The sequence below is a fragment of the Mustela nigripes genome, chromosome 3 (genome assembly GCF_022355385.1).
Source record: "Mustela nigripes isolate SB6536 chromosome 3, MUSNIG.SB6536, whole genome shotgun sequence".
In the NCBI taxonomy this organism is placed as follows: Eukaryota; Metazoa; Chordata; class Mammalia; order Carnivora; family Mustelidae; genus Mustela; species Mustela nigripes.
Window position 1 is genome coordinate 58255140 of NC_081559.1, and position 17855 is coordinate 58272994.

The 17855-nt window shown below is 36.7% G+C and overlaps 1 protein-coding gene and 1 pseudogene across 1 annotated transcript; one reads left to right on the plus strand and one right to left on the minus strand.

Moving 5' to 3' along the window:
- Nucleotides 1-830: 830 nt before the first annotated feature.
- LOC132012974 (securin-like) lies at nucleotides 831-1408 on the plus strand (annotated as a pseudogene).
- Nucleotides 1409-4131: 2723 nt separating this feature from the next.
- On the minus strand, nucleotides 4132-9290 carry GCG (glucagon). Its single transcript, XM_059392754.1, has 4 exons — nucleotides 9199-9290; nucleotides 7458-7619; nucleotides 5629-5766; nucleotides 4132-4279 (listed from the first exon to the last, which is right to left on the minus strand). Exons 1-4 carry the CDS (start codon nucleotides 9288-9290, stop codon nucleotides 4132-4134), a joined length of 540 nt encoding a protein of 179 aa, XP_059248737.1.
- Between the last annotated feature and the right edge of the window lie 8565 nt (nucleotides 9291-17855).

The window sequence follows — 17855 nt, forward strand, 5'->3', positions numbered from 1 at the left end:
AAATCACAAACTTGAGCTGTAGTGCCACCTTTTGGAAAACAAAAGATAGGTTTCCTGCACGGTGAATAAGAACCAAAGACAAAAGCTTAAGAATTCTTCCATGAGAGGAATTAAGAAGTGTGGAGTAGGTATAACTATAGAAGGTCAGAGAAACCTCTCATATAACAGGATCACGAACAATATATCCCATCGGAAGGCAACTAGTAAAAATTTGAGAAGGTGTCTACTACCGCGAATGTGAAAGCAGCAATACAAAACTCTAAAAGCATGAAGCATCAAGAACACATATCACTGAAAGATAATCTTCCAATTGTTGAGAACTCAAAGACACAGAATTTTGCAATCTAGCTAATAAATAATTCTAAATTGTTGTTTTAAGGTAACTCAACAAGCTGCAAGAAAACATGAAAAGATAATTCAACAAAATCAGGAAAGCAACATATGAACAAATTGAGGAATTTAGCAAAGAGATCGAAATCATAAAAGGTGAAAACACAAATTCTAGAGCTGAAAAAAATCAGCGAATGAAATGAAAAAAATACAATAGAAAGTATCTACAGAAATGTAACTATTATAATTAGCTAACATACAAAATATAAAGAAGATATTATTGTGACATCAAAGATATAAGAGGGGAGGAGTGAAAGGGTAGAGCTTTTGTATGCCATTGAAGTTAGGTCACTATCAAGTTAAAATGGACTGTTTTATCTATGAGATGTTTTCAGGTGAGCCTTCTGTTAACCACAAAGCAAAAACCTACAGTAGATTCACAAAAGATAAAGAAAGAGGAATCAGAACAGAAAAAGAAACTGAGCCCTGCCTAATCCAGAATGGCTTCGCTGATCTTTGTTGTTGAGGGAAATGGGGATCCAGGTACCTGTGTAGCTTCCAAGGATGGACTGGAATCTGGATTTCAGCCAGAGCCTTAACAGGACACTAAGGTTTCAATGCCATGTGTTGGCAAAATGTTTGGTGCTCCACAAGTTTTACCTAAAGCTGCCAGAACTTTTAACATAACAGAAATGTCAGTAAAGACTAATGGGCCCCTCAAACAGATAAGACAGCCTTCTCTGTGAAACAGGATCAGGAAAAAAGCAAAAAGCTCTGTTCCTGCCTTGGATGATGCTGATCCAGAAATTGAAAAATTCATTCCCTTAAATCCTCTAGATTTTGAGAGTTTTGACCTGACTGAAGAATATGAGATGGCACAGCTCCCCTTGAATAGAGTGCCTCCCATGAGCCTTGATGAGAAAAGCAAACTTGAAAAACTGTTACACCTGGCTCCTCTTCCCCTCCAAAAATGCCCTCCACAGTGATGTGGAAGTAGAATCTGCTGTAGCCTCCTTCAAGCATTCTGTGGGCTCTGGATGTCAAATTGGCACCCCCTTGTTATAAGTTAAATATTTAAGTTTCTTAGCACTTTATAATGTGTGTGTGTTTATACTAATAGAGCCATTCTGTGTTTAATAGAAAAAAAAAAAAAAGGAAAATCACCAATTAACAAAGGGAAGCAGAAACAGAGGGATAAAAAATAACTGAACTACAAAACAGCCAGGAAACAATGAATAAGATGGCATTAGTAAGTTTCTACATAGCAACAATTACTCTAAATGTAAATGGATTGAATTCACCAATCAAAAGGCATGGAGTAGTTGTAATGGATAAAAAACCTAACTATATGTTGTCAATGAGAGACTCATTTCAGCTTTGAGGACTCACATAGGTTCAAATTGAAGGAATGGAAAAAGATGTTCTGTTCAAGTGGTATCCAAAAGAAGGTGAAGGGTAGCTATATTTACATCAGATAAAATACACTTTAAGTCAAGAGAGAAAGAAGGCCATTAAATAATAATAAAGGGGTCAATTCATTGAAAAGATATAATAGTCATAAATATACACACACCCAACATAGGAGCTCCTAAATATATTAAGCAAATGCTAACATATCTAAAGGTAGAAATAGACAATGATGTAATCATAGCAGGGGACATAATACCCAAGTTTTAGCAATGGACAGATTATCCAGACATATAATCAACTAGGAAATGTTAAACTTGAACCATACATTAGACTAAATTGACCTAAGACATTTCTAGAACATTCTATCCAACAGAAGCAGAATACACATTCTTAAGTGCATATAGAACATTTTCCAGAACGGGTCATATACTAGGCCACAAAACAGATCTCAGCAAATTTAAGAAGGCCAAAATCATATCAACTATCAACTATCCTTTCTGGCTTGAAACTGGAAATCAATAACAAGAGGAGAGCTGAAAAATTTACAAGTATGTGGAAACTAAACCACGCATTCCTGAAAAAACCAATAGCTCCAAGAAGAAATCAAAAAGGAAATTATAACAAACAAAAAATCATGAAACAAATTGAAAATGGAAACACAGCACACCAAAATGCACGAGAGTCTGCAAAAGCAGTTCTTAGATGGAAAGATAAAGTGACAAATGTTTGTACTGAGGAAATCGAAAGCTCTCAAATAAATAACCCTAACTTTACATCTCAGGATCTAGAAAAACAAGAACAAAGTACACCCAAAGTTGGCAGGAGTAAGGAAATAACAAAGATCAGAGTGGTAATAAGTGAAATGGAGACCAGAAAAACAATGGAAGGATCAACAAAACTAAGAGCTGTTTTGTTTTCTTTTTTAAGATAAACAAAAATGACTAAGAGTATGTGATTCCTTAGAATGAGGCAGTTGGTACTTATCTCCAGAAGAGATTTGTCTTGTAGGTTTAATATTGCCTGATGGTCTATTTTTTAAAAGGTAAGCCAGAAGTGGATATGTTTATATAGAAATACAATGATTTTTCAGTGTTGGCCTAAAATGGTAAAGCACCATGCAGCCATTCAAATCATCAGGCCATGTCTGGGCACTAGATTTGGCTCATGGGGCTATGAGCTTAGAAAGAAGAGGTGTTTGGAGGGAGTGGGGTCACGAAGAAGAGAGAAAACAGACCATGGTGAAGAAGCTTGAAGATTTTATTTATCTACCTTTGATATAGTGAAGGCAGAGCACTTTTAAGACAAATATTTCAAGAGGAATGTCTCTTCCCAGTTTTACCACTGTGACTACTAGTCTTCCCTTATCCTACCATTAAAATGCAGATATATTATGATTAAAATAATTTATATGTACAAATTATACCACAGAAAAATAATTTCATTGCTAATGTAAGCAGGTTAGGAAACTTCATCCAAAATAAGAAAATGAGAGATTTCTGCATTTTCATATTTTAAAGTTGGTATTTTAGCAATATTTTGACAATGGTTATTCCATGTACAATCTTTAGCTATACAACATTAAAAGAAAATTTATTTATTGGCATGCAAAGCATTATGGTTTCAGAATACACATCTTAAATTTACAGAACTTGAAATTTCAAATATCCCACGTGGCTGGCTGGTGATATGAAGATGATCTTGAAGAGTATTGTACTTACTTCCTAGGAATCAAAAAAAAAAAAAAATGGCAGTGATTTAGCACAGCTCTAATACCGAGATGATAAAATTAATTTATCCAAGAAGTAGTTCAGTGATTTGCTTTGATAAAACTTGTTCGTCAAACTTTTCATCTTACAAAGCCCTTAGTCTTTTGAACTCTTCAAACATTTGCATTCAGAGATGACTTATCCTAAAATTCTCCTATCAAGAAATATAAAGTTTATGAATAATTACAAAAAACAATCATAACCTATCAAGATAAGTGGTTAAGTTTTGGTGTTCAGATTTTTACAACAATGTTTACTATATTCAGTATCTAATACTGTGTGTACTGGTTTTTTACTTAGTGCTAAAGTGTCTATATAGATAGTGATTTTTAATGTAACATTAATATGTGAATGACTAAACACATTCGTGTTTTATTCATATCTGTGTTCCTAATGGCTTGTCCCTTGTTGGAACTCAGGAAATGTTTTTGGAATAGGTGGGTGAATGGAGAAGACTGTAATGGTCAAAAATGAGTATAATAATATTTTCTTTAATGATTCCTAATTTTGATTTTATACCAAGAGACAAAATAAAGACCCTCTCCCTGATACAGAGAACAACCTGTAGCCTGTATGATAATATTTATGGAAATTCTGGTTGTTTTCAGAATCAGCTAAAATACAGTTACCTCTCAGTGATTTTGGTCTGAAGCAGCCAGTTTATAAAGTCCCGGGTGGCAAGATCATCAAGAACCGTGTTCATCTCATCAGAGAACGAGCCGTCAGCATGTCTGCGGCGTAATTCTTCAACAATGGCGACTTCTTCTGGGAAACTGAGAAAAAAAGGGTCAAAGGAGGACTTAGTTAAATGTTTTAAGTAAGTCCTTACGGATTGCCTGTCCTTGGTAACTCGAGTGAGGATCCCAGGGAAACAGTTTCTATTTCCAGGGGCCTATTAGGAAAAAGCCTCACAGAAACCTGCATGTGGGAAAGGGAATGATTTAGGTAGGAAAGGGTAGGGCTGGGGTGGGAAACCAAACCTGTGTAATTTCTTGCCCTTTTCAATATTCCAGGCTACTTTGAAGATTTTAGTGTACTGGCAGCACAGATGTTATTACTGAGACTTAATTTGTCTGTAACTCAGAAAAACATGTTCTGTCTCCTAAAACTAGTGATTATTTTGAACAGCCTTGCAAAGTGCAGTACGAAGGGATTAAAACTTAGTCTATGCAACGTTTTCTTTTTGAATGGTTTAGTAAAGCAGAATTTTTGGCATTACTTTAAAACACTATAAAAAAACCCTCAATTGTAAGTGACTATTTACCATGAGTTTTATCAGTTTGATCATTCATGTTTTAAAAGTCAGCGACAACACTAGTTTCCTTTTGTCTACGATCTCTTTAAGTCTCAGTGAGCTTGTTTTAAATCTCACTTAAAAAAAAAAAAAAAGAGTTGAACATGAATTTCCTGCCTCTCATATTTCAAATGTCAATCAAAATGATCAGGAGAAAATGAGATGGTTCAGGAATCTGTTTGGTTGTGGTAAGTTCCAAGAAAGTCCCAAAAGGCTTTAGCTTCATTTTCAACTTTGACAATTTAGTGGTTGTCTATATGACAGCCCTATTAAAAAATGGGCATATCGTTAAATCTATGGGTGTTTCCACCTATCTGTACGTTGAGTGGTGTTTCATTACATGTCTTAAGTTTTGTTCCTTTTCATATTCATCATGTTTTTACCTGAATCCTGACACACACGTATATGGGATCCCACCTGTAAATATTTGCAGTCAGACTTTCAGGTTTCAGCACTATGTCTTCTTTTTCCTTATCTCTGGTTTTCCCGAGATAGTTCAAGTTTAAGCTTATTGTCCTGGTACAGTTACCAAAAACATTCTTTTTGTTATCAAGAGTGTCCTGGGTGGACCAATGAACACCCTCATTATAACTCATCTATACTAGAGGGTGATTATTAATTATAAATATTATTAACACTTGCTATAAAAAATAAAACAGAATAGACTTTTGTAGACTATCTCCCACCAATTCAAGTTATCTCCTCACTTTGTGAGACTATACTAATTGCTTCTGTAATCCAGATCCATATATAGATAAGTGTAGTTTAAGTTTTCAGCATCATGCAAAAAAAAAAAAAAAAATGTTAAATAAGAATGTACAGACTTACTCTCGCCTTCCCCGGCCTTTCACCAGCCAAGCAATGAATTCCTTGGCAGCTTGGCCTTCCAAATAAGAACTTACATCACTGGTAAAGGTCCCTTCAGCATGTCTCTCAAATTCATCATGACGTTTGGCAATGTTATTCCTGAAAGAAATGTGAAAGTTAAGTTGAAGATCTGTCTCTTTAGCAATATGGTTCTCACCTTTAAGCAGTGCAGCAGTGGGTTCAGGATCCTATGTAGAAGGGGCTGAGGAAGATCTGGGAGATGAGGGTGGCCAGGGGATCATTCTGAAGCTACATTAATTATCTGGATCCAAGGTTGATGGGAGAGGGCTAGTAACAACAAAGGCGGGCTAAAGCCCCTCCACTCTACCCAGCACACCCGTTTTCACCTCCCCTGTTTGTCTGTGCCATTGATCATTAAGCTGTGTTTACTTCAGTCTCAATATATGTTGGGCTCTTCACTGTGCTGTGCTACTTGCAAGCAAGGCAGCTGTTTGTTATTAGTCCATAAGGGGTCAGAGTTAATGAGATGGTGCAAAGGAAAGCAAAGGATTATCTCAAAATATCATCAAAATGACCACATGATAATAGATTAAAGGGAATGTGTGATGGGCCAGCCATGAGGATAGCTAAGAAGAGGACTCCATTTTATCCTCCAAGGGTGTACAGAGCCCTTTGTGTAAAAGGGGACAAGCTGCCCTCAGTTTCCCCTAGGTTCTTAAGAAGGTTGATCTTAAACACACAACAGAAATCGCCTGACAAAAAAATTGTTTTCTGTTGGTTTACCCCGTTGTGGCATTCCCTTCCTAGAAGTGAGGACACTTGTTTTCATTTTCTCAAATTTGTGATTTCCCACATTTTACCAATGGCCTCATCTGTAGTCCTTGGCAGAGACTTCTCCCAGTGTCTGCTCTGGCCGTGACCGCCATCTTCCTTGCAGCTGCAATTCCTCTTTAAGACCTTTAGGTCAACCACTCTGCCACTCCTTTTTCTCCTGCTGGCTCTGTTCACTCTCTTGCTCTCACTTCCTCTCTCCCTTCTCTATTCTATGCAGACAAATCTATGCCCTTTTCCTGATTTTTAGATTCCTTCAGCTACTTTGTATGCATAACTCCCTTCCCCTTGTGGGCCACCCTCCAAAGAAATTGTGAAATTCCACCATCTCTGTGAAACCCTTGCGGATGATTTCCTCCAGTAGCCTAGATGTAGCAAAAAACCCAACACTGTCAAAGAAAATCCAACATTAAAATGTATGCCTTACGATAGGCTTGTGTTCTTATTTGCCTTCTTCTCTCTTTATGCTGTGCAGCTAGGCTGTAATTTTAAATGTGTATCTTGGATTGTATTCTATAAGAAAAAGACTGCATCTGTTTCCATTCCTTACCATGATAACTTGGCTAGAGGATACTTTTAATATGATCACAGTCATGAGTTTGAACCCTACAAGGGATAGTTGAATTTGCTCTATCCTTTTGTGAGAAATTAGAATCCTAACCTTGCAGGTCCACAAAGTCAACTTCCGATTTTAAAGGGAAATGGGTCAAGACACAGTTGGGAATATCATTTAAAATCTATGTCCCATTGGAGGGTAGGTAAGAGAATTGGAGGGGTAGTGTGGGGAGGGCATTCAGAGGAATAATACAAAGGATAGCATAACCAACCTTGAAAATCATCAAAATTGGAAGAGTTTATGGGCATGTTTTGAGGAGCATGATAAAAAAAGAAGAAGAAGAAGAAAAAGAAGAAGAAGTAGAAGAAGTCGGGAGAGAAATTTTAGACATATTTATGTAATACATTTGTGTGCAACTTTTGGACCACGTTCAGATCCTTACTTGTTTCTCTTGGTGCTCATCAACCACTGCACAAAATCCTGGGCACGCCTGGAGTCCAGATACTTGCTGTAGTCACTGGTGAATGTGCCCTGGGAATGGCGCTTGTCTTCACTCATCTGATCTGGATCACTGAGCAGGTCTGTCTGAGGAGCTGGGAATGATCTGTGAAGAACAGTAATTGGTGCAAATAAATGTCTTCTTAAGAGTAGAATCCGTTGAACAGCATCTTCTTTACAAAATACTGTACTATATGAAGCTGGAAGGCAGGTGTCTTGAGAATTTCAGTGGGTAGTTCAAAGACACCTTTAGCTTGCCATGGGAATTCCACACTTTTATTGGAATTGAATATACTCTGATTCTGAATTCTAGTAGTAGATTTTTCAACTGGCTTCTCTTTTCTGAAATGGGATTAAAGAAATCTTTTCTTTTCCACTTAATGCATCTACTCATGTTTACACTAAAAATGAAAAAGAGTTCAGTGGCTTCAGTATTTTAAAAGAGTAAAAAATTACACCTCATTTGTTGGACAGCAGCAGATTTATGTCCCTAATTGTGTTTTTGGATATATTAATATAAACAAGTAGCTCAGTGACTTGGTTATATGGTAGCTAATGGTGGAAGAAAGACAAACACTCAAAAAAAAAAAAAAAAAGACAAGAAAGTTCACTTGGTCATTTGAAACTGTATGGTGGATAATATGCATGCCAGTAATCAACAGTTGGTTGGCATGGTAAATTTGGGGAAATACTCAATGTGATTAATACTCAGAAATAGAAATGAGATATTATCTCTACCTGTCAAATTAGTAAAGATTAAATACTGTGGAGGATAGTGTGAAAGAAGTATTTCTATCCTGCTGATGGGAGTGTGTATGTGTGTGACTTTTCTGGAAAGCAAGTTGGCAAGATAATATAAAAAATTTAGACTCATTCAAACCCTTTGACATAGTAATTCTACAACTAGAAATCTATCCTCAGAAAATAGTAAGAAATGTAGGGGAAAATGTTATTTGCAGCATTCTTTGTGGGAAAATTTGAAGAATTCTTAAGTGTTCAATAAAGGAAGAATAACTAGATAAATATTACACATTTATGAGATGAAATAGTATGCAGTCATTAAAGGGTCATACATTTAATAGATATTTTTAATGACATAAGAAAAAATTGGCAATGTAATGAAAAAGAAAAAATAGAAAAAAAGCATAGTACCTGGGATATATTTATGTATAGTGCATAATATTTATGTGCACTGTATAGTGCACATAAAATACAGGAAAGTAATACACCAAATTTTAGAATTCTGAGTAGTTTTCTCTGAATAGTGAAGTTTGAGTACTTGAAAAAATTTTTCATGTTTTTAAAAATTTTCCATCACCAACACATGCTACTTTCACAATTAGCAACCAACCATTATTTTTTAAAAAGAGTAAAAGACACAAAGTTGGTAGAAATAATTAAAATAATCTACTCTACAGTGTGTAATGAACAGATAGATAGGATCAGCTGAAGATGTCAAAGAGCTATAATTTCCTGTGTAACAGATTTTTAACATTGACCACCCCTTTGGTTGTGAGATAGCACACACTCTGATCTATTCTGCAGAAAAGCCTTTATCACAATGATACTTTGAACATTTGGAAAACGTACAGAGTATTTTACTCAGACCTATTCACTAATCATAGCTTTTACGAGCTCTATTCTAACCATAATGTTACGTTAGTTCAAATCTAAGGATTTAATACCTGGATTTCTCCTCTGTGTCTTGAAGGGAACGTTGCCAGCTGCCTTGTACCAGCATTACAAACAATCCAGCCACAAAGTAAATGCTTTTCATTTTTGCTGCCTGTGGGAACATAGAGTCAGAGGCTTGGACTGGGGGACAGGGGGGAGACCACAAACCGTATTTGAACCCATCAGATTAAATTAATTCGATTTTGACTAAGTAAATATTACAACTAAAAAGAATAAGCTAGTCACCAATTTTACTCTGACCAGGTTCCCAGCTTAATTTCAAATAGTAGATTCTATTTGCCCCCAGATTTTGTTTGGTGACAAAAAGGATACAAAAGATATGTTCCACCCAATTAAAAAAAAAAAAAAAAGATGTGTACCACCAACTAAGCTTTTTCATTAGTGTAGGACACTTGTGTTAATGTTTAGAAGGCTCATTTCCAGACTTGAAATTAAAAATGTCCATGATAAACATTTAAAATATCTACTGTAGATGATATGCTACATATGGTTAGCCTGAATGGCACCTTATCCATAATGCCACCCCCTTCACTATCAGTCTGGCTTTCAATTAATAGTCCTCCACTTCCAAGCATTTACATTATACTGCATTTCAACCATCTTAAAGCAGCCTCAGGCTACAACTTGGCATACCAGCTGTCGGTTCAGATGTATTATTCATTTATATTTTAAATAGTGTAACTTGGTCTAGACTTTGTAATTATAAAGCGGCCAACAGATTTGAGGTATTTTAGGGTGCTTTGACCTGTTCTAAATTAAAGGGAAAAATCATTTTAAAGACAAGCAATTTGCAACAAGAACTAATGCTTCTGGCAACTTGAACAATCACAACCAAGAAACTAAGAGATCACTGTCATAAAGAAAATTAATGCTTGCTTCTGAAGCCTTGGAAGTCCCCAGGTTGTTTTATAATTGGACTTAGTCCAGGACGTGTCATTCACTGTTACTGACACCCTAGGCCTGGTTGTACGATACACCTGTTTGCTTGTCTTCATCTCTCAAGCAGATGCCCTGTGAAGCCACTGGATGCCAAGGACATGATGAGGCAGTGTGGATGGGCGGGAATCAACATGAATGCGGGGCAGTCGTGTGTCCCCACAGGGCAAGCTCCTCTATTTAACTGCATGAAAACTTTGAGTCTGATGTTTGTCTTGGAGTTCTCTCTGTTACTTTTGAGACAGACCGTGTCTACCTTGAGAAGTGGGGATTTCAATCCAAGTTTGATTATACTTATCCATAAATAATTTGAATGAGTATTTTTAGCACATGGCATTTGGTCTGAAAGAAAGATTTTACAAATATTATCATTTTAAACTATCAATCTTTTCTTGAACATTCTTGCCATATTTACTATCTTTGGTGCTAAAACATGGAGACCGCAGTACCTGCAATGCTATTTTTTTTCTTTCTTTGAAGTATTGTCTTTGTGGATTAAGTGATCAGTTAGACAAAGCAACAAAATAAGAATTACATATTCATCAGTATTAAGTTACTAATTTTGCATTTTGCTCCACTTCAGTTTACCTCGTTGGCAAACTTCGGAAACTTTATCACATATGCAGGTTGTGTCTTCTGGTTAAAATTCTCAATTGTAAGTTCAGGCTTTGGGGAATTTTTAAAAAATTAAAGCAAGCATTTCTTTTTAGGGTTACCTTACTGTTAAAAAGTCAGTTTAGGGGGAACCTGGGTGGCTCAGTGGGTTAAGCCTCTGCCTTCAGCTCAGGTCATGATCCCAGGGTCCTGGGATTGAGCCTTGCATAGGGCTTTCTGCTCAGCAGGGAGACTGCTTCCCCCTCTTTGCCTGCCTCTCTGCCTACTTATGATCTCTCTCTGTCAAATAAATGAATACAATCTTGGAAAAAAAAAAGTCAGTTTAGTCCTAAATAATTCCTTCTACACAAAGTTGCAAAAGATTGGACAATATTTTCTAATATGTTCTATGGAAGCAGATTTAGAACAGGTGGGATTCTGCCACGGTGGGAACTGACCTAAAGAGAAGCAACAGTACAGAAGTGAATATCTGAAGTCCTCTACAGACAATAAAATGAGTTCCACTGAAAAAGAAACTGCTTTTTAAAAATATCATTTCTTTTCATTTAGTGGAAGCCTGCGGAATTGTGAAAATTTTAAGAATAAGATTGTTTGACTGCCACTACTGAGAAAGCTAGTATTTATGTTATTTTAGGTCAAGCTCCTACTCAATAAAAGAAGAATTTTAATCACCCCCCTTCCAGTAGCCTAAAGAGAGAATCTGCAGTTTTTTAAGACCCACACATTTCCAATCAAATGTAGAGGAAAATACCATAACAATAGCATTTTCTTTGTATAGGAAGTCTTTTAGGAAGATAAACCTTAGACCTTGACAAGGTGACATTATGTTATATCCCCAAATACATTGGTATTGGAGGCCAAATAGGTACTTTTTGAACTGGTTGGTTCATTTCAAAAACATACCATTTCGTCATTTTCTCCATTGAGGATCTTTGTAAAATTGTTCTTCATCCTTAAGAACCTGAATAGGTACTTTAGAACATCTGTTTTGTTTTTTTTTTTCCTAAAGAGATTTACTAAAATTTCATTTCAGAATGTGGACATTTTAGATATATTATTTATTATTATTGGTTTTTAATACATAGTAAGGAATTATTAATCAGTGGTTTTACTCAGTTCCATCCAAAGCCTTCCCAATAATTGACTATATTTGTCTTTGCACCAGATATGCTCTGTCTCATTTACAACGAGCTGATTTCATGGACTCGATTTTTTTTTTTTGATAGACTTATCAGAAATTTGAATATTTGAAAGATGATGTTGATTCTGCTCTTTTAGAAAACCATAAGTTTTCATTGGTAAGGAGCAATTGCTGTTATAGCTTCTCTAATGGACACATTTCTGCTGAATTTAAAAGGCGCCTTCTGTTCAAAGTAGTATACACATTTATCAAACTCAAGGAAAATATTTATTTTTCAAAATGTTACCACTTATTTAAAAATGCAGTTCTCATAACAGTTAAATCTTATAATAAGGACATTGATTCGAAATCTTTATCTTTCTTTCTATTTTATATCTTTGCATGGAATTGTTATCCCATTCACTGTTCAGCTTCACTAGGTTGAATTAAATATATGTAAATGCATTTTATGTCACTTTTTCATCTCCATTCTGCCCCCGTGAACTAATAGCAATAAGGCTTAAGATGAAAAAACAGGACTTCATTCATAATACTTTGCCTCCTTAAAAATACCTATCAGCACCCCAAGCAGGATTTACAGTCTTGCGGTCCCTCACTGGTCATCTTACCTTCTGACTGGAACAGAGCAGGTGGAGAGAGACCAAGCCCCCTTTTCGGACCTCTGGATGTGCTTTGTCCTGAGCCCTGTACTTGTGCAGCCGAGCCCACTGGGTTTATATACTCTCAGCGTTGTTCAGACTCACAGATATTACGCTGACAATATAAATTTCTCATCTGTAAATAATGAGTTTTTGTTACAAACGATTTCACTCGCCCACTCACTTTGCTCATCTGCATTCTATGCGTATGCTGGGTGGGGCCTCTGGGACCAGGAAACTTTTTATTTACTCTCCTGCTTCTTTTCGTTGTTGTTGTTGGGAATGGAAAAGGGCAATTTGGAAATTCACCCTTCACTGTCAGTCAGGCATGAAAATCACTTAAGTACTCTAAAGTGAATTCTGATGCCGAAGACAAAAAACAAAAAACAAAAAACAAAAACCACCAAACATGGAAATTACATGGTTTATGGCTGATCTCACTCTGAGCAGGGCCTCATTGGAGGGTCTTACAAGTCCTTTCTTTTGCTGTCTAGTTATGAGACACTTATCTGAATGCAATAACCAGTTCATTCTATCACCTACCCAAATAATAAATCATTCACTCAACACATACTCAATAAGAATCTTCTCATCCCCACCCTATGGAATTAATTTGTATTATTTTGGAGGGGAATTTTTAAAAAGATCGCTTAAGACCTAATGTGCCCTGTTGTAGCAAACTGGATTCAGGCAGAAAGAATAAAGCAAAATGAGGATTAAACATCCGAGATAGGTGATGATAATAAGACAGGAACTCATACTTCTTTTTTCTTATGTTGGATACATAAAGACTAACTGTGTTGATAAGAGACCCTGACACTAATTCATAAAAGAACAAATTTGAGGAAAACTCTTGACATGAGATGCATACTGTCACATTTCCTGAGTTTTGTGATCTGCCATTTAGGAATCTAATGATGCATAAGATTTAGCAGATGTGAGTTTGGCCATTTTAGAGAAAGAGAAAAACGTGAAATGACCTGGACAGGCAGCATGAGAACAGTGTCGGTGTAATTCGATTTTGGTCTGGCTCCTGTCCACAAACTGTGGGACCATGGTCAAGTCACACACTCTCCTAGTGCCTCAGCTTCTTCACCTGCAAAATGAGAGGATTGGTCACAAGAGCCTTGTAAGATAAAACTGTGATTCCATATGACAAAATTATTGCCATATCTCCTAGCTAGATTCCAGTATTTGGATATCATCAACTGAATGACAAAGCGGATGACTCGTACGGAAGTAAATCGTGGAAGCAACTGGAGAAACATCTCATTTTTCACCTGTGGATTGGACCCACTGTTGGATGTAGAGCCAGTTAAAGACCATAGAGATAAGTTCTATGTGAAATTGGGAGACCTCAGGAAGAGAAGAAGAGAGTTAGTGCTGGAGGTTACTGATGGTGATTCAAAGTGTGGTCCCAAAACCCACATCACCTGGGAGCTTGCTAGGAATGCAGACACTCAGGCCCAAACCCAGACTTACCCAATAAGAATCTGCATTTTACCAAGATTCCCAGGCAATTCATATGCATATTAAAGTCTTAGAAGTATGGCTGCATAAAATACCTACCTTGTTTTCTTTTCTCAACGCTTGCTGGTATTTTCACCGGAGGATTGCTTCTTAGCACTGCCAGCAGGGGGGGCGAAAGAGCAAGAAAGGTGGCCCTCCTCTGGACAGTCTGGATTAACACTTAAAAACAGAGAAATGGCTTTAAAGTGTAGATAGCTTACTATGGAGTTGTTCTTCCCTCTTCCCTCCTGAGTATACTGGCTATATTTGTAGTAATTGTTTGACATTCAGTTCTATTATTCCTCTTTGCCTATTTGAATAGATGTCTCTTCAGTCCTCTGTGTCTATCTTCTTTTCAGATGTTGTCTGTTTCTGGAGCAGTCCTAACGGGGGAGGGGGGAGGGAGTGGGCACGGGGCGCGCGGGGGGGGGGGGGGGGGGTGTGGGGGAGAAGAGGTGTCTGGAGATGTTGTATAAAAGCCCTTAACCCAGCACCTGGCTTTGTTCCCTTCCAATATCTTACTACAAAACTTGTTTCCTTCCACTGCACTTGCTTTCTATTACTTCAGAAGGAACTATCCCAAGTTCTTTGAGGAAATTTCCTCTGGCTTCATCTCCAGCCCCCCTACACTGGTTCTTGGCAGTCCCCAATACCATTAATAACAAACATTCTGAAAATGCAGAGGCATTCCAAGCCTCATTGTACAGAGCACTGTTCTCCTACTTAGCAGGGGCAGAGCAGTCTCCTTGATGGACATCATATTATCAGAAATCAAGACAAACATCAATACAATTGTGGGCTTATGGATCTTCTTCCAATGACTGCTCCACACCAGCTTCCACTTGGCCTTCCATTCCCATCACAACAGTTATTTGGTCATTCAGATGCGAGGCAAAGAAAGTGGGGTCCTTATAGTTAAATGACTAGTGTTAAATAGTTTGTCTGGAAGCAGGGAAATTATGGGATATGCCATCTAGAGTTTTCCCATCAGACTACAGGAGATACTTAATGGCTGCCAGGAGGCACTGCCACATCCTAGCTATGATATACTTTCCTGAAACATCAGTTTGACTTAATAGAAGTAATATAAAACATAATTATTATATGGAGTAGTACAAAAATATGCATCAAATTTTAAGGTAGAATAAGGTATCTATTCAAAGATTACTTGCCTTCTTTATGATGCTTAGGAGCTGGGACAACTTTTATGGCTTAAAACCTATGCTGTTGCAAGAGATCACATGTTTAGAAGGGCCCTGTGCTTGGCCTAATACTCTGCTCCAATCATCTTGAAATTCTTAATAACTTTTGAATAAGGGCTCTGCATTTTTGTTTTGCACTTTGTCCCACAAATTATGTAGTGGGTTCTTCTTAGGACCTCACCTTATGAAATCATGGATTACAGGAGTTTTGTATGTTTATTTTGCTAAGCTGTTCAGAATAGTTGGTTGAAATATTTGAGAGTGGCAAAGATCACTACTCTCTGGTAGCAAGACTATGGACAAGGAGTTTTCTCTTGCATGAACAATGGGAGCACAACATGTTATAGCATGTTTGGGGGCACAATTTGACAATATTACAAAATTACAAATATTTACAACCCCTGGCCTCATAAGGCTAAAGCATCACTCTGAAAGTTTATCCCAACTTTATTACTACATATGTATGTAATGATGTAGGTACAAGGCTCTTCATTGCAGCATTGTGTATAATAATAACAAGTTGGAACCATCAATAGAGCAGGGTTCAGAAAAAACAATGAGGAAGCTCTTTATTCACCAATATAGAAAGACTCCAAGATATATTGTTAGGTGAAAATAGGGAGGGGCATTTTGGAAATACATAGTAGGCCACTTTTGAGTTAGGAGAGGGAATGGGACAAATATATGTTTATTTAATCACTGCATTTAAAATAATTGGAAGAATGCACAAGAAACTAATGGAAGCACTCAGCTGCAGTATGGACCAGTGAGGTAGACAGAAACAGATGCCAAGAATGCTTCTCAATATATACTTGTTATACTTTGGGGGTTTTTGTCCACTTGATTTAATTATCAATTCAAAATAACAAAGAAATACAATATAAAAAGAAGTGACAGCACAACCACTCTGAGAAGAGGTTAAATACCTCTTCCTAAATAATTAGCCTTTGACCTAGTAATTTCACTAAAGAGAAATGAAAATATTTATCTACAAAAAGACTCACAAAAACATTCACAGGAGCTTTCTAGCTATAGCTAAGATTGGAAACAATTGTCAGAAAGTAAAATATTACACAAACTGTGGTATGGAATTTATACAGTGGAATACTACTGAACAACAATAACAAAAAAGAATGAAAAACTGGTACTGGCACCAATGTGGATGAATTTCACAGATATGCTGAGTGAGGACTCACAAAAATACTGCATACCGGATGAATCTGTTTTTAGAAGTTCAAGAACAGGCAAAACTAAGATTAAAAAATCAGATTTATATAAATTTGATTTATATAAATTTTAACTAAAAGAAAAAAATTGTATAACTTAAAAAGAGAGGGTCCCTGGGTGGTACAGTTGGTTAAATGTGTGACTCTTGCTTTCAGCTCAGGTCATGATCGCAGGATCCTGGCATAGAGCCCTGCATCAGGCTCCATGCTCAGTGTGGAGTGTGCCTGAGATTCTCTCTCTCCCTCCCTGCCCCTCCTGCTAAAATGAAATTAAATAAATAAGTAAATAATATCTTTTAAAAACACAAAAATAAAAAGAGCTGTTGGTCGAAGTATAAATCACATTAGCATGGCTGAATACTGACAATTGTTGAGTTGGCTGATAAGTAAACAGGATTTATTATGTGATTCTGCTTATACCACGTAAGTATGAATCTTCCCCCAAAATAAGTCAAATGAAAACTATAATAAAATAAGTGTGGCGTGGGGAATTAGCACTAATTAATCAGTTCCTTTGAAAGCCAGAGTTTGACCTTTCACCCTGTAGGACAACATCATATGAAATAATATCCACATTATAGTGGTCCCAGAAGAAGAAGAAGAGAGAAAGGGATAGAAAAATTATTTGAAGAAATAATGGCTGAAAACTTCCCTAAACTGGGGAAGGAAAAGGACATCCAGCTCCAGAAAGAACAGAGAGTTCTAAACAAGATGGACCCAAAGAGATCCACACAACCACAAGTTATAATCAAACTGTCAAACATTAAAGAGGAAGAGAGAATATTAAAAGCAATAAGAAAGAAACAACTTGCTATATAAAAGGGAACCCCTGTAAGATTATCACCTAATATTTCAACAAAAATTTTGTAGGCCAGAGGGAGTAGCATGAATATTCAAATAGCTAAAAAGAAATATTCCATGTGCACTAGAAAAGAATGTATATTCTGCTGTTTTTGGATGGAATGTTCTGTATATATGTATTAAGTCCATCTGGGTAATATGTCTTTTAAGGCCAATGTTTCCTTATTGCTTTTCTGTCTGGATGATCTATCCATTGATATAAGTGGGGTATTAAAGTCTCCTGTTATTATTGCATTGCTGTCCATTTCACCTTTTAGGTCTGTTAATATTTGCTTTATAGATTTAGGTGCCCCTATATTGGGTGAATAAATATTTACAGATTTTATATCCTCTGGTTGGATTGACCCCCTTATCATTACACAATAATACCCTTCTTTGTCTTTAATCATGCTCTTTATTTTAAAATCTATTTTGTCTAATACAAATATAACTACCCCAGCTTTCTTTTTGCTTCCTTTTGCATGGGATATCTTTTCTTATCCCTTCACTTTCAGTCTGTGTGTGTTGTTAGATCTGAAG